Source organism: Hemiscyllium ocellatum, chromosome 10 (genome assembly GCF_020745735.1).
Source record: "Hemiscyllium ocellatum isolate sHemOce1 chromosome 10, sHemOce1.pat.X.cur, whole genome shotgun sequence".
Lineage (NCBI taxonomy): Eukaryota > Metazoa > Chordata > Chondrichthyes > Orectolobiformes > Hemiscylliidae > Hemiscyllium > Hemiscyllium ocellatum.
Genome location: NC_083410.1, coordinates 40,338,951 through 40,356,867, shown reverse-complemented (window position 1 = coordinate 40,356,867; position 17,917 = coordinate 40,338,951). Strand labels below are relative to the sequence as shown.

General features: G+C 40.4%; 1 protein-coding gene across 5 annotated transcripts; it reads right to left on the bottom strand.

The window, feature by feature from the left end:
• Positions 1–327: 327 nt before the first annotated feature.
• On the bottom strand, positions 328–17,505 carry sertad4 (SERTA domain containing 4). 5 transcript variants are annotated; one of them, XM_060831430.1, is made up of 5 exons: positions 17,213–17,505; positions 15,482–15,579; positions 14,944–15,103; positions 7,402–7,517; positions 328–6,500 (listed from the first exon to the last, which is right to left on the bottom strand). In XM_060831430.1, exons 3-5 carry the CDS (start codon positions 15,086–15,088, stop codon positions 5,709–5,711), a joined length of 1,053 nt encoding a protein of 350 aa, XP_060687413.1. In that variant the 5' UTR covers positions 15,089–15,103; positions 15,482–15,579; positions 17,213–17,505; the 3' UTR covers positions 328–5,708. The 5 variants fall into 5 exon arrangements, with proteins under 5 accessions (XP_060687413.1, XP_060687414.1, XP_060687412.1 ...); XM_060831431.1 differs by lacking the exon at positions 17,213–17,505 and adding an exon at positions 16,338–16,622 and having other exon boundaries at positions 15,477–15,579; XM_060831429.1 differs by lacking the exon at positions 17,213–17,505 and adding an exon at positions 16,338–16,620.
• Positions 17,506–17,917: the final 412 nt, after the last annotated feature.

The following is a 17,917-nucleotide window of genomic DNA, read 5'->3' as shown; positions in this document are numbered from 1 at the left end:
TTTTGCATTGAAAAGGTACTGCCCTTTCACTTATTAAGCAGGAAATATGTAACTTTCTAGGTTTGATAGATTTTACAAGATAATTTTCTGGATAGGAATGTGGTTTGGAAATTCAGTCACATATTTTAAGTAAACAATCTCTGAAAGAAGTCCCTGCCCAGCAAGGCTTCATGCAGTAAACTTCACCTTGAAAAGTTCTGTCATGTTGGACACTCTGTATATTTTATTTGTGAAGAAATCTGAATTGTGATTTTAGCCTATTAGACTATTTTGAAGTTGTAACGTTTTCACCTTTCCAAACTAGGAGAGAATATAGTGCGCACTTCATGAAGGTGTTTTGTTTTCTTTATTTGTTGGTCACAATAATAGAGTAGCATTTCAAACTGCACATAGTTTCTCAGTTAACTGTTTCATGCTTAATAGCCCAAAGGGTCTTTTTCTGTACTATAGACCCCTATGACTCAGACACAGCATGTATGAAGTTCATAGAAGACTGGATCTGCACTCAAATTTGCTTTCCTCTGGACAAAATGATTGGAATTAAATCCACATTGTATCTGGCACACTCTGTTAGTGTTTATGCAAGAGGCTGTATCTTACGGTTCTTGGCTAAGCAAGAGTTGCGTTGAATTATTTGGAGGCTTTTTCACCATAAGGCCCAGCAAGATTTCTCCCTGTATCTTATGAAACACACCTCATTAACCACCTCCCAGGCCCACATGGCATCCCTTTTGTCTGATGCTTGCGGGGCATTTCAGGGAACATCTCTGGGACACATGCACCAAACAATCGCACCGTCCTGTGGCCAACCACTTCAACTCTCCCTCCCACTCTGGCAAGGACATGCAAGTCCTGGGCCTCCTCCACTGCCAAATCCAAATCACCCAACAACTGGAGGAAGAACACCTCATCTTCCACCTTGGGATCCTTAAATCAACATTGGCTTCACCAGTTTCCTTATCTCCCCTTGCCCCACCTCATCCCAGATCCAACCCTCCAACTCGGTATCGCCCTCTCAAACAGTCCTATCTGTCCATCTTCCTACCCACCTATCCACTCCACTCTCTGTCGTTATTAACCCCCCTGCCCCCCGTATCCACCTATCACCTTCCCAGCTACCTCCCCACATTCCTGAAGAAGACCTTATGTTCAAAACGTTGACGCTCCTGCTCCTTGGATGCTGTCTGACCTGATGTGCTTTTGTAGCGCCACACTTTTTGACTCAGATTCCACAGCATGTGCAGTCCTCACTTTCTCCATCTCATCATATGCCATTCTCAGAAACACTCGCTATCCAGTGTCTATACCCCAAAAGATCAACATCCCTTATGCTCACATCATTTTTGAAAGGCTGCTGTGCACCCGGATAACTTGACAATCTGGCATTGCCCCTCACTAGCTGCATAATGGCACAGCAGCCATAAAGCACATACCTAGCATGGCCTCACACCTTTGCAAGTAAATCCCATTCTCTCACCGTCGTGTCTGTTTAACCACCACACCACAGTCTTCTTGTCTTCAGCTGCATTCTGTTTAAACACCCTCTTGAAGTCACTTCCAGTCTGTCTGCAATGCCCAATAGATACCCACAACTTGTCATTGTCTACTAGGGAAACATCACATCCAGGAAAGCGGTCAATCAACCACAAGCATCGGCTTTTACTTACAGCTAACAAAAGCAAATACAAAGAAATTGAATAAAAGCTGTAGTTCTACTCCACACTGCTAACTATGTGATGACATAACGATCAACAGCTATTTGACAGTCCATGATGGTCTTCTGCACCAGCTCACATCTACTGGAATTGAGTGTCAATCAGATTAGATTAGATTACTTACAGTGTGGAAACAGGCCCAACAAGTCCACACCGACCCACCGAAGCACACCCACCCAGACCCATTTCCCTACACCTAACACTACGGGCAATTGAGCTTGGCCAACTTTAGCTTGGCCAATCCTGCACATTTTTGGAATGTGGGAGGAAACCGGAGTAAACCCACGCAGACACGGGGAGAATGTGCAAACTCCACACAGTCAGTCGCTTGAGGCGTGAATTGAACCGGTCTCTAGCACTGTGAGGCAGCAATGCTAACTACTGTGCCACCGTGCCGCCCACAAGCCAAATCCTCTCTGGCTTGTGGTACCCAATATAGCTGATCCCTTTCATGCATAAGGAAAGCTTCCTCCTCCTCAGTGTCTTTGTCTTCCTCCTCTGAATACAGCTCCCATTTCCCTGGCTCCTCAGCATCTAGCACATGCCTTGTTGCCCGTTCCAATTGTCAACAGCACAACACACTAGGATCATGTAGCACACTGTATCCAGCCTATACTGGAGGGTTCTCCCAGACTAGTTCAAACCCAAAACCACATCTCAGAAGCTCTAAGTTGCAATGCCAACTGAGTAACCACCATATTATATCCACAAGGATGTGCCTTTAATGACTCCATTCTCATCCTAGACCCACATCAATCATTGAATCTCACTCAATTCAATAGAGTTCATTGTTACACTGAGATAGCAGGCGATGTAGAAACCTTCCTCTCCTCTCATTGAATCCTGGAAAACTTTACAACTAATGTGACACTTTTCACCAGCATTCGCTTCCTTTCAAGTCATCACCACTAACCTCAGCACCACTGAGATGAAAATGTGAGATTTGCCAGCACCGAGGGTATGGTTCCACTACCTCTGTCCAGCATTGGAAGCCTATGCATGTTCACTCTGCCTGCATTGAAAATGGAAAGAATAATTGCAAATGAAATGTAGCTGGAATATGCAAATACATGCCTCAAGTATATGTCCCCTCAGTATTCTAGTTTTACAGACGTAGATCTTGCACATTTGTCCAAAGTGACATTGACTTCTCCATCCTGAGCAGTGTCTCAACCACTTTCCAGTTACATTTCAGTAAAGAATGGTAAGTGATGGCAGGAAACATGGTTCATGGTGGACACAGTCAGCACCAGGCTCCATTTAGTCATTAGGTATCTCCTAGAACCTTCATGTCTCCTTTTACCTCACTCTAGCCTGACTGTCCACAGACACCCCAATCTCCTGTGGAAACCCACATTAACCTTCACCTCCAATTAATCCTTCATGTCCCGTGAACCCCAATATTACAACTTAATAACACTTCTTCTACACTCTCCCTGTGAAGGCCACAGTGCTGGTCTCTCCAATAAAGCCCTCCAACCCCATCCTTGTCCCCACTGCTAATTTTCTCCCAACCAAAGCCTTGATTTCTCCACCCCCTTTGACAGTGACCACCCCCCTCCATTGTCTCTACAGGCTGCCCTTGTTAATCTTCCAAAACCCCAGGACTGTATCCACCCCAGACATGTTTGATGAGCAGCTCTAAGACATAACTGATCAAGCCCCTGTGTTTGCACTCCCTGAAGGACAATGCGCATTTCCCGTTTTTGATGGCCCTACAGAACTGACCACTGTCCACTCCCCAGACTGTAGCTGAACAGTTCCACTAATTGTGAGCAGCCTGAGTGGATGACCGTCCCTGAACTTTGTGTGGACATGACTGACGGTACTGGTTTCCCCTAACAGAGAACATCTCCCCTCTCCTTTAGTACACTGAGGACTAGTCCCCAGCCACTTTCCAAATTTCTGATACAGCCATTTGGTTGAATAAGTGTGCAGGCAGCTGGCATACACTGCAGCTATAACATTGACATCTCCACGTGTCTTATAGAAGGACTCCTCCAGGACAATTCCCTACTGACAAGCAGACTTTGTGTGTCTGAGTAAAAATGCCAAACAGGAATGGCATGCCATGGCAAGGCAAGACAAGGCACAGCTACTGCAAGCGAGTATACTCTAAGAGAATGAGTGCTCACAGGGCAAGTGAACAGTCCTACAAGTGCTGCCTAGTTCAATCAGTGAGCTGGGTTCTTGTCCCTGCAGGCAACGTCCTTGCAGTAGCCTTTCAAATCAATTGGGGTGTGTTCTTGCTAAACATTCTGCAAGTGGAACAAAGAAGTGAAACGAGGACTATGAAGGACTGGCAAATGTTGGACATGCAGTGTGTCTGGTCAGTGTTCATGGATAGAACCCTGAGATACAGTTTGGTGCATGGAGGTTCCTCACAGCCAGTGGCAAGCTGAATTCGCCAAATACCTGCTCTGATATTTCTGTTAAGAACTGTCACTGTTCAGCTGCTTGGTAAGATAGGAATCTGAACATTAATGATGTGAGTTGAGACATAACTGAGGCATTTAAAAAGCTATAATCACCTTTAATAGGCAACTCACCGCTGCCTTGTGAGAAACTTGCCTTGCTCCTCAACAAATTCATATTAGATGCAGCAAGCTGCTGCTGACGTTGAGATAGGCCGTGCTGGATGTTTTATGCAATTCTGCCACAAATTTCACCGGGCCCTGTAAGATTCCACCCAGAGTCACAGGTCCCACTGAATTGTTTTCACCCAGAATATTGTTTTGGGATATTTTTAAAAATATGTTTACGTCAGGAATAAATGCAAGTACTTCCTCTTTTGTGCAAGTATATTTGTTACCAAGAAACAATCGTGCTCTTTCTTAATGCATAAACTTGGCCAACAGCAAACCTGATTGTCTTTATAATTTTCCATTCTTTCTTGTAAGCTACCAACTTAGTATTCCATTTTTCCCCAAGAACAATTCATTCCAAACTAATCAGCCTGTGTAAGATGTTCTAATGTTTAATAAATATTTTACATGTAAATCACACTTTACTGTAAAACACTAATATGTACCAATTTATCATACCACGTGGAAAAGGACCCCCCTTTTTTTTGGATTGTTAAAAAAAGCATGTACAATTTGCATTGGAAACAATAATGTTGCCCACTGTCACAATAAAAAAGCTTAAATGCCTTAAAATGAAGGACACGATCATTCTGAATGCAAGTGTTTTATGGAGAGCATTTTCCATTCCTCTGATGTACTAGGTATTGCTCCCACAGTTTTAATATCCAGTTACAACTGAAGATCTCTACAACCAAGACATCATGCTACTGTCGTCATTGATGGCTACGTCATTATAATGGATTGGGATTTTCAGCAAATAGCAGGAAACTAGCTTTAAAAAATGTTAATTTCTGAGTTCAGAAGTTGACTAGAGCATCACAATTAAAAGGAATGTAGTTGAAACAAAGTCAGCCAACAATTCTCAGACCTTACAAAACAAAATTCATTCTCTGCAAGTCTATCTGTTGCTATGGAAATACTCGAGCAGCTTGCTACTGGGAACGATCACTCCATTGTTGGACTACAGGAGAATATTATCCACAGAATAGATTTAAATTATACATAACATCTATCAAAGTGTGAATTTTAAAATAAAGTCAAAAATGTTTGCTTTGAATGGATTGAATTTTACATTCTGTGGCAAGCTAAAATGTAAGAAAATAGTATAAAACTTCATACGGCTTACCCCAACAGATGACTTGTATTGTCCTGCAAACTTTTTAACACTGTCATAACAAATTTAAGGCACCTTAGATCATATTTTTCTTAATTTTAGTATAGACAACAGCCTATTACATAAAGTCTCAACATGATGTCATAGACAATCTGAGTAAACAAACCCAAAATATGTAAGTTTATTTTCTTCTGTTATTATTTTTTTTCTTCAGGATCTTGTCTCGATAATAGCATAAAGTGCATCAGCATGATGATAAAGATTGAACTGCAGCTTCTGTCGTGGGCACTTATGCTAATACGTGTCACTAACCCGGCATGTACTTTTTGCTATACTCGTTAAATTGTTGGACCCTGCCATCACAAAACAAGATGATTCCAATTTTGTTTCCTTTACACAACGTAGTTTATGATCATCTACGTGTTGCTTTAATACGTCAGAATCTAATGGAGATTCAGCTGGAACCATCCCATCAATTTTCAAGCCAGTTGCATTACAATCAACCACCTTATCACTGCACACAAGGGGGATAGCCCTTTCACTGGAAGTATGTTTCACTGTGCTACTTTCTTTTTGCTGTTGATCTTCCTCATTGATTTCCTTATCATACAACTTTCCAATGTTCTCATATACATCAGATACTGCACTGGTTGCCACCTCAATCCGGGGATGTGCATTATGGGCTCCATACACTTCAGAACAGTCCATACTCTGACGAGAACAGCTAGGCAGGGAAGAGGGAGCTCCCTCTCCATTATAAACAGAGAAAGGTATCATTGAATATTGATTACCACAGTCTTGGTAAAAACAACAATCATGCAGGCTGCTGTCATACTCTTTGGCAATCCGCAGTCGCTTCCTGTAGGTTGATTCCTGTGATCCGAACCAATCATGAGGTGGTGTTTCCCCGAATGAACAGGCAGACAAATACCAGTCATTCTGCATTTCCCCTCGAATCCGTTTCAGTAAATTGTTGATCAGCACGGAACGCCGCAGAAATACTTCAGGATCTTCAATAAACCTTAACTTTTCCAGTGATAAACGAAGTATGTGGGCACGATCCTCAGGAACAGCCAAGGTCCGTGCCTAAACAAAGGAAGAAATTAGGCAAAAAATATTGCAAGTATTTTTCTCTCCAATTCATCAGCGCTGAATCGGCTGAGTTTACTCTAACTTCGACGTCTTTCCTTATTAGATGAGTTTATGTCACTAATTGGATTCAAACATGAATTCAGCATCAACCAATTATGGATATCTAAATAAATAAATTACATTACAACATCTTTGTACAACGGTGGGTGGAAAGGAAGATTGCAAAATATAGTTAAAGGTTACATTTGGTTTTGCTTCTGTGAATAGGCTTTCAGCATAAGGTAGGTTATCTGGCCCAAAATCATCCCTCCACTTCCCAAAACAACGTCCTCTTGGCAACCAATGTGCCCACCTCAAGTACTGCTTCCATTTGAGAGGACCAAAAGGGGTCTGATCAGGTTTTAGAACACTAGAAAGAAGCATAATAGAAAGCAACCATGTAAACTCTCCTTCAATAAATGGTATATTCTCACATCATGGTCTATTCTCACACGATTGGCTTCTCAGAAAAATGGAGAGCAAAGGGGAGTGGTGAAGACAATTGCCAAATTGAATAGATCAAATTTGGACTCAAATATGTCCTGTTTCCTTGGGTAATTCCAAGAATGTTGAAATGATCAGATGACAATGATTTTTTTTACCACTTACATCTTAATTGAAGGACAAAAGCACACATGAAATTTCAATATTGACATATAATAAGAACAGACACAAGTACTCTGATTATTTTTAAAGCAGGTAACTGTGTGATATTTTAGCATGATGCAATATATGTCCAGACTCAAATTCCAGTGGGCATTGTTGGAAGAAAATAAGGGAAAATTGAAGGTAGGTCTAAACTAATACCGTCAGAAGTTAAATTAAAAGGCAATTCTAACAAATTTGTGTAACGTACTCTTTGGCAGCAGGTGTGGGCAGGTGGATGAAGATCTTCATCTTCCACATATTTCCGTTTGAAGTATGCTATCTTGGACGTTGTTAGAAAATTTGAGATTCCTTTGCAAGGTGATTCTGCAGAAACAAATCAAATATAGCAATTACATATGTTTTAAATACTTCCTCATCTATTAAAAAGTTTAATTTCTCTCCATCCAAAAAGACTTGCCAATTAATGCTGTTAATCCCATATTTCTTTGGATTCATTCCAAGACAGCTGATTAAGTTCAGATATCTATAGAATATTTTTCACTTGCATGCTCTATTAATATATCAGTTAGAGAGAAAAATTACATGTAAAATTTCAGTAGTGATATGTTTACAGAGCTAAAAACAAACATAATTATTTCTGGTATTTTAAAAGCCAAGTAACAGGGTGACATTTCAGTACAAAAGTAATTATTAGGCATTCTACTTGCTAACAATAGCAGTCATCTTTATAATTTTAATACTTTCGTTTAACATTATTCCAAAGAATATGTGAAGTCGCAACCACTACTGAATTATTTTGTTTCATAGACTAAGACGGGACAAAACACAGGCACTTTATTTCTAAGTTCTTTGATGATCATGTCTATTGTCAGTGAGGGCAATTTAAGATTATTTACTAATGCCCATGGGGTGAATCCAATACTGTTAAATTCTGATCTGTTTCTATATATCATATGGTGAGATGCTTGTTAATAATGGCAGTGGCATTTCAGATGACACAGAGATCCTTATTTTCATTACTAACATCACTAGGATCGTATAAAGCATTAGTGACCGGCTTTTCTGGTTATTCTTATTCAAGTATCAAAGATTCAAAGGAGGCAAAATTGCCTTCAACTCACTGAAATTGTTAAGGGAGGGTTAGAAATAGTATTTGTTGATGCAAATACTAGAAAACAGTACTTTGCTCCTGTCTTTCTGTATTTTAGGATGCATTTATAGAGTGACAGAGACCCTTCGGTCCAACCTGTCCATGCTGACCAGATATCCCAAACCAACCTAGTCCTACCTGCCAGCACCCGGCCCATATCCCGCCAAACCCTTCCTATTCATATATCCATCCAAATGCCTCTTAAATGTTGCAATTGTACTAGCCTCCACCACATCCACTGGCAGCTCATTCCATACACGTACCACCCTCTGTGTGAAAACATTGCCCCTTAGGTCTCTTTTATATCTTTCCCCTCTCACCCTAAACCTATACCCTCTAGTTCTGGACTCCCTCACCCCAGGGAAAAGACTTCGCCTATTTATCCTATCTATGCCCCTCATAATTTTTTAAACCTCTATAGGGTCACCCCTCAGCCTCCGACGCTCCAGGGAAAACAGCCTAGCTTGTTCAGCCTCTCCCTGTAGCTCAAATCCTCCAACTCTGGCAACATCCTTGTAAATCATTTCTGAACCCTTTCAAGTTTCACAACATATTTCCGATAGGAAGGAGACCAGAATTGCATGGAAAATTCCAACAGTGGCCTAACCAATATCCTGTACAGCTGCAACATGACCTCCCAACTCCTGTACTCAATACTTGTTAAAGAAACAAAGCAAAAACTTGAAATTATATAGACCTTTTCATAACTACAGGACATTCCAAAACACTACATAACCGATTAAATACCTTTGAAGCGTACTCATTATTGTAATTGGTATGGGATATCCTGGTAGTCAATTTCCACACAGCACGTTCCCACACAGAGCAATAAAATAAAAACCAAGATCGTCTGTTCTAAGTGTTGGTTAAGGTTTATATGTCAGCCAGGACACAGGTAGGACGTCTCTGCTCTTCTTCTCATAATGCCATAGGGCCTATTACAATCATGTAAAAGGATGATAATTCCTATTCTAACATCTCATACAAATTAAAGAACAACAAACACAATGTTTTATGTAAAATGCAAAAGAAAAACAAGAAGACACAGATTCAAATGAGTAAAATGCAAATGTAGAATGGATAGCAGAAAATTTCCCTTTACACATAAAATGAATGATATAAGGAATGCAAGGATTGAATAGTTAATGCTTCATTTTTGTTTCTCTAGTGTGATTGAACAATATTAATTTTAATACACCAATAATAAAAAAAAATCTCCTTTGGCACAGAATTTCATTTGGCAAGATCACAGATCAGAAAATTAAGCTTCACAGTCAGTTAGCCTGATTCATAGTGGTCCCAGGTTTTCAGCGATTTAAAAAAAACAAAAAAATGAGAACTTCATGTTTTGATAGTTTTTACTTATTTTGAGCAGTTTTTGTAACAATTCTATCATTGGAGAAAATTTTTCAACTTCAGGCCTTGTTTTTTTGTATTGGTGATTCAGAGATTCCAAATGCAAAAATGGGGAATGCATATCAAAATCACTGTACATTTTGCTTCAATGCACATCCTTTTAAAAACTAAAATTTCCACCCATTTGTTTAACAGCCTACTCTGTTAGTCAAAAAGCACAATTCTGTACCCTACTTTTCTTCTGATTTCCTGAAGTTGTTGATTTGTATTGGAACAGTACCACATAAATTAGCCATGCTTCATAACTATGACATCCCCATTGTCAGTAGGCGATTCTTGACTCGGGACATTGGAAGGCAGCAATTGCTGAGTCTTGTTATGACGTCAAACTGATGTGTGCCTTCTCTTGCACAAGTCACAAGATAACAGACAGCAGTTTGATAGTTCAGCTTACTATCTCAACAGCACACGACTAATTATTGCATATCTGTTAAATGCTAACTTTGCAGTTTGCATTTGATTTCTCACTGTTCCATATGATCTGTTTGCTCCTCAATACATCCCAATGTCCTGAACTGTACTAGTTTGCAAAAATTTTAAGATTTTATGTTGCTGCTGAGTTATATTTTCATTCCATGGTAAATCAATTTCTACACTTAACAATGGAATGCATTGTGCCTCGTACACATGGAAATTTTAATTTTGTTTCATTACTTGAGTCATTAACAGTATTATGGTTGAACACATCAGTAAAGCTCACAAAAGACAATGGAAATTACATGATAAAACAAAGGATATCTCTTATTAAACTATAAATTCCAACTGAGGCATTCAGGACATTTTGTAAACTATAGAAGAAAAGAATAAGCAGCTTTATGTTACTCATAAAAACAGAAAATTCTGGAAATGCACAGCAGCTCAGTCGAAGCTGATGGATAAAATAAGTTAACATTCAGGTGAGATATTACATCAAAACTGGATGAACCTGAAAAATTAGTCTGTAGAACTTTTTCAGAAGATAAATGACTTCCTTTGCATTCCAAATAGTTTTTTTTATTGCCAATAGCATTTATAATTGTGTATTTTATCACATTTTTAAAAAATTCTGGATACAGAAATTGCTTCCTTAGCTTCACTGAGAGTAGGCAGGTTAGTGAGTTTGTCTATAGTAAATTATATTAACCATTTGGTGTCAATGCTATTTCAAGTTGCTACATGAAAGAGAATCTGATGGAATAATGCTCTGTGGTATCATGCAGAGTTATTAATATTCTCAAAGATAATCATATGTGCTATTTGTAGATGGTCAGGGTATACTGCAAACTGTGAGATTTCAAAGTCATAGAGTTATAACTGCACAGAAAGAGGCCCTTCAGCCCATCATGTCCACACTCATCATGAAGCATAAATCTATTCTTTTCCAGCACTTGGCCTGTAGCCTTCTATGCTCTGGCATTTCAAGTACTAATCTAAATATTTCCTAAATGTTGTATGGTTCCTGCCTCTACCAATGTTTTAGATAGTGAGTTCTAGATGCGCATCATCATGTAAACTTCTGTGACCTCTTGTTGTTGATCCCTCAATGAAGGGGATGCCGTTCTATGCTCCTCTGTACACCGCAAACCCTCCTCTTCAGCTTTCTTTGCTCCGAGGGAAACAACTCCAGTCTTTCTAGTTTCTCTTCAAAGCTGAATTACTCCAGTGCAAGCTATAATATTTTATATACACAGTTCCATCATAACTTCCTTGCATTTATATTCAATGTCTTGTCTAAAAAACGCGAATATCCCATCTGCTTTCTAAATCACGTAATCTAACTGTCTTTTGTCCTCATGGATCTGTGAAGATGCAAACCAGGGCCCTCTTATCCTTTGTACTGCACAGAATCTTATCATTCAACCTCTTTGCCTGATTAGTCCTCCCAAAGTGCATTAATTCATATTTTTCTGGATTAAATTCCATTTTCCACAGTTCACATCTTCTGACCAGTCAAATCTTGTGTGTAGCTGACACCATAGCATAGAATGAAGCATATCACACAAATCTTTAATTCTCTCCTGACCATAATATATTTCAGTGTATTCTGTATACACTGTACTTCTTTCTGCAGGGTTGGTGATAAGTTTATACAGGGAGTGGAATGAAACGTGAGTTTGTAATGTCCATACAGGGTATAACAATAGAAGTCTTCCATTCCAGGGCAAAACACAGAAACCCACAATCTACTGCAAGAACACAATTTACAAATTTAGAACTTTCATTTAATGCAGAATATATATATGTATATTTTAAACAATATCCCACTAATTATAGTAGGTAATGGCTTATCTATTAAGAATTTTGAAATTTATAATAAATGAATTGTTGTGGATTTTCAAATGAATGAAATAATGCATGAAACTGACCTGCATTAGTAAGCCTTTCAAGTCTCCAATTTCCCCATCATAATAATGATAGGAGATGGAGAGAAATCCAAGATGCAGAGTAAGTAGCTGTTTTAAGCCAGATATATCTATTCTCTGGGGCTTTTGACAATCTCAGTCTGGAGCTGAGGTGTCAATCTATTACATTTTCACAAAACTCTAATTGTAAGTTTACGTGGATTTCCAACAGCTCCTGGAACACTATATTGTGAATTTCCTTTTTCATTTTTAGGCATTTGAGGGCGCCTGAAATGCACAATAATAAATACTTTGACTTAATAACAAAAAATAAATTCTTTTAGCCTGGAAATTGTTGGGTCTAATGTTGGGAGAACTGTAGGTTACTAGAAGTTTGGAAGAAAATTTATTCCTTTTGCTTTACCCACAATATTATTACTTTTCAATTTACATTAGTCTCTTCCAGAAAGTGGATCAGTCAAGAAGGAGGTATCACTAAATCAGCTGTAAGTTGTACTTAAAAGTTAAATTTCCTGACTGCTTGCCTTCTGTGATGGCAAAATAAAGAAAGTTAGCACAGAAGTTCACTGAAGAATTTTCCAGTGCACTTGAAAGCTTGGAACACAAGTGAGTCAACACAGTACCAATGTAGGTGACTCACATGCACAGCATTCAAAATATATAATTGAGGGAAGTTGAGGCCAACAGGAAACCACTGAAATCTTACAAACTGCCAATAAATGTTCTTTTTCCACAACGATTCACTTAAGAGGGAAAATAGAGTAGGTGTCACATGGTTAAAAGAAACTGCAGGCACCAAGAAACAGCACCTTGTTTAGTCAGCTGTCAACATTCATCTTATATGCAATTGAAAAAATCACGACTTGTAATTAACGTGAATATTGTGCTGAAAATATGTGTAATTTCTTATAACACAAGGTGAAAGTCAATAGAATTTGAAGAACTATGTTTGAAAAGATCTTTTCCTCATGGATATTGTTAACCTCTTTAAAAATGTCATAGCTGTGAAATAGGTGTGAGTCAGTGTTTTTGAAGACATTGCTAATAATGCCACTAAATTCACACGGGAGTTTTCACACAAGGATGTGTTATGGTTTTGCCATTTTGGCTTTCGATGTGTGAACTAAGGCCTTGTAATAAATTAGGAAAATCTGCTTTAAGGTAACAACAGCCATTTTGATAATTATGCATTAGCTTCTGCTTCCACATCTGGCTAAATGCATGAGTGTCATAAGCAACAGCTGTATAATGTAGTCTGAGTTTACTGATGCCAACCTTCATCTAGTGTCAAATATGGGTTGGACAATGGTAGTACTGAAAGAAAGGGATCCTGAGCATGTCATGCATTTTCCTGAATGACTCTGTGTTATCTACAGTATATGATTATCTCAATGAAATACAGTACAAAAAGAAGTCCCTTTAGGAATGTCATACAATGCACAGTATAATATGCAGGAGCTTGAATGGCAAAAGGCAGCAGTCACTAATCCTAACACACTAAGAAAACCAAAGGCTTGACAGAACAGTGTTGCCCTCTCACATTGTCACTTTTGCCAATGAACAACAGCAGCAAACATACTGATTTACTGAATAAAGCAAACATGTTTTTCTGGATGCATTTTAGGTTTGCCAGTTGGCCAACACTGCAAGTTTTCCAGTACTATCTGGAAGTTGTTTGAACAAGGTACTTAAAACAAAGAGCCAAGTTGAATTTGCTGACCTCTAGCGCAATGGTGATCTTACATGCTTTGCCACAGTGTACCTCTGAAGCTAAAACTTTACAGCCCATTGTCATTACTGTTTTGGAAATCACAGTTTGGTGTTAGGTGTTATATAATGGTAGACCTTGACAGTCGACAACATTTGCTACTTGGTACCACAAGTCGCCTCTCTTTGTTCTTGTAGGTTCAACTATGCCAAACGGAGTACTGCTAAAGCACTGAATGTAGCCACATCTGTAACCAGACAGCTGGAATGTGGGAAAGATACTGATCCAAATTACCCTTGCTTCCTGTAACTTTGCTTCCTGAACACTTCACACTAGTGGTATTTTCTGACAGTGATGTGCTGTGATGGGTCTTTAGTTATCAATCCGACCAGTTAACTATTCGATCGGACTAAGTGAGTACAATAGTATTCTGAATAGGATTTCTTCCTCCAGTAGATTTCACTAGCTCAAGAAAAAAACCGACCATAACAACACTATTGCCCTTTTCTCCAGTGGGCACTGGTACAAAATGCTTTATGCCAGCAGAAATTTCTAATAAACATAAGGTGAACCTACAGTCTGAATCCCATCACTATATTAATAACCAAAAGCCCCCACTGGGGATGCTTTTTTTCACACATTTATTGTGAACTTCATTTTTCACACATCACATTTGTAATGTCAGTACAAACTTCCACTGCCCATTTTCCTTTTGGTGCATGGTGCTGTTTGAAATGAAATATTAATGATTGAGGCATTACATCTGCCATTTTATTCAGAAATAATTTGCAATTGATTCTTGTAGGTTTGTGTGCTGTAAGTCAGAAACATGCAATAGAAATTGGATAGTTGTCCAGTCGTCCTTTTTTTAATATGCACACAGGTTTGTGAAGACTAATATTTCAGAAGCTAAAACCCTTTCACACGTATAATAAGTCATCAATGTTAAATAGGCAATTGTAAGAGGCCAGAGAAAGCTAACTCTGTTTTCTCTTTTGAAAATCATATTCTGTGCCCATTTCGCCCCTCTCACTCACCTCTGTTATAAACTGTGGTTGACTGGCGCAAATTCACAGCTAGGAGTGTAAATAAACCCGCACCCACATACATACGATCTTAACCCGAAAGAAAAACACCACCGAGTCAGCTGTCTGGTAGCTGCTGCTGACTGACCTGTGGGCTCTCCGTATTTAGTCTGGTCTGAGATCACTGTGGTTTTGCTGAAAGATTCTTCCCAGCTGGGGACGTATTGCGGGATGTCTGAGGGTTCTTCAATAGGAAGATCGCATAATCTGCTCATCGAAATCACCAAGGTCATTTCTCAACCGAGGTACTGCAGAAACAAACAACAGCAATCGGTTTGATTCAGAGAAGGGGAAAATATACAGGAATATCTGCACTTCATTTGCTGCAACGTCTCAGATTATTTTAGCTCCCATCCCCCTTCCAAGGATCCCAAATTCATTTAAAGCTCCAATTCAATGAGACGTCGGCGGTCGGTTCCCTGTCCCCTCTTCAACCCCTCCACTAACTTTAAACCAAAAACCATTCGATTGCGTGGCTCAGACCCTTTGGAAAGATCACAATTGCATTCCAGGGTTTTCTTTTGCATCGGGCCGATGATGGAAAACACAGCTCGTCACCTTTTCTGGACCCCGCACCCCCTCCCCAAACAACACGTAAACAAAGAACAGCATCTCTCACACCTGACCTGTCATTCAGAGTCGACTTCGGCTGCAGTTCATAAAACTTGTGATAAATCGATGGACGTGAGGCGACAGCAAATCCCGGACTCCTGGATTCACAACACTGAGAATGGGACAGGAGAATTGGTTCAGAATTCGTTTTGTGTGTGTGTGTCGAGTCCCCGAGGAGCCAAGCACAACGTCAAAAGCATGCAGATTAAACAAGCATTGGTATTTGGGGAGAAAAAAAAGCCCTTAAAATCGAAGATAAACAAAACACACCGAATCAGCCGTGTCCTTTTTTCAGAAACGTTCTGTAAAATGGTAAATAATCTGCTTTATATACCCCCCTCCTACCCCTGTGATCCCCTATTTTGTCACATTCCGCTGCCACTTTCACACAGATTTTATACAGAAAACATATTACATCTTGCATTCCGTAAGAATCACTGGTGCCAAATATTACTTTGGAATCCGGTTCGTTCTGGCGCGGAATATTTTTGCAGGATGCGTTTGGAATTACAAACCACAGGCACAAAGGTAAACCCATTTTGCTCTGAGTTTAGCTTGACAAGAGATAAAGGGGAAGAAACAGCAACTTTTAAATTAGATCTTAAAGAAGCTGGTGCATATTTCTCGAGCCCACACCGAGGGGCTGTCTCGCAGGGCTGGTGAATCATTAATGGTCAACGAATTGCTAACAAACTTTATTTTCTGTGCTGCGGTTCTACTGCAAACGAACACAAATAAGTCACCTTCTAAAAAGCAGACGGGGGCAAAACCAGCGCCTAATAATTCAACATCTGCCAGATTTCTCTCTCCCTCTGTGTCCCAGGCTACTTCGAGCGTGTAGGTATTCATTTAAAAATCCCAAAGACATACCTAATTGTATCAGCAGTTCGGCTGGTAATACTGGTCTGGGACGCAGGGAAGCTAATTGCAACATTTCTGAGTGCGTACAGTCATATCCCCAGGAATCCTACCTACAGTATCCATTTCCCATAGAAGGAAAACTGCCGAGACGCCGACGAATGAATGCTCCCAGTATTTGTGCAAGGAATGGGGCGTGGCCGCTCCGAGGATTGGCTCCCCCCAAGAAGTCGAGCCGTGCACCAAAACCCTTCATTGTCAAAACCACTGGAACGGGCTCCCAGAGGGGAAACTCTCGGATTCCTTTTATAGAGCATTTTTTTTTCAGACCCGTCTGTGACCACGCGGCCAGACGTGGCAACAGAGTTTTTTTTCAATTTTTTTTGAAAAAACTTCCTTGCTGTTTTCTAAGGGATCTGATTTCCGGATGTATGACTCCCCCCCCCAGATATGGATAAATTAAACAGAGAGGGATCCAGCCCTGGTCACAGCCTCCGGGTGGGTGTGAACACCCCCCTCTCAGTTTTAACTTCTCATTTCTTTTAGCCCTGCCCGGATTCTCTCTGTCTCGCAATCCAAAAAAAAATTAGAGAGAAATTGCATTCGGTTATTCCTGCACGATTTGCATCCAAATGCACATTAACAATAGAGCTGAGCCCGCCAAATAAACCCCTTCCCTTCCCTCTGGGGCGGGGAGGGAGAGGGGAAACACGGCAAAGCAGAGGCTTTTTGCGTGTGTGTCACACCTTGTTGCAGGGGATCTGGCCGGCTGGATCCCCCGCTGGATCCCCGTGTGCACACGATCCCCGTGTGCACTCGCTCACATCTGGAAATGAGCCGTGGAAGCTGCACATGTTTCAGTGAAGCGCCCGCCCGTCTATACTCACCGTGGTGGCCGCCCTCGGGTGTCGATGTAAAACACTGATGGTCGCCCGCTTTCCTCCAACCCTGAAGTGCGGCGGGCTGTTGCCGCTGCTTCACATCCAAAAATGTCCTGTTCAATGAACAGCCTGACAGAGCGCACCTCGCCCTCTGTCTCTCCCACACATGCTCCGGCAAGTAGTAGGATGAGGGCGGCCAGTTTGTCTCTGAAGCGCCTTCGGGAGGTGTTTTTTTTTCCCTCTTCTCTCTGGAAAGGCAAGTTCTGACGGAAGGGTCACCCGACCTTGAAACAATCACTGCTTTCTCTGTCGACAAGTATAACAATCCGCCCTGCAGAATATTTCCGGTATTTTAAGTTTTTTTTAAAAAACCATAAATTTCAGATTTGGAACCCAACTTCACCCAGGATACCCCAAACGACCTCAGTAAATTAAAAAAAAATGTCTTGCTGGAAAACTGGTACATAATTTGTGTCAGTTTTGGGTTAGGATGAGTGCCACTGGATACCCCCTGTCATAGCATACGTGGCTGGTGCCAACACTATTGGGCAAATGGTGCGGGACTTCATGTCGGTGGGATAAATAAAGTAAATATGCAGGGCAGGTCAACTCTTGGCTGGCATACAGCACTATTGATGCCAGCAGTGTAACTAGGTAGCTCAATAACTCAACTTTGCAAGAGTCAATGGTCCCACTCCCCAGTAGCCTTCT

What these genes read in the sequence shown, in the direction of transcription:
- sertad4 (XM_060831430.1), bottom strand. Translation starts at nt 15,088, where the DNA reads ATGACCTTGGTGATTTCGATGAGCAGATTATGCGATCTTCCTATTGAA. An exon ending in TAAATACGGAGAGCCCACAG is followed by an intron (nt 7,518 to 14,943) that starts GTCAGTCAGCAG and finishes TTGTTTCTGCAG; the next exon opens with AATCACCTTGCAAAGGAATC. An exon ending in CCCACACCTGCTGCCAAAGA is followed by an intron (nt 6,501 to 7,401) that starts GTACGTTACACA and finishes TCCTTTGTTTAG; the next exon opens with GCACGGACCTTGGCTGTTCC.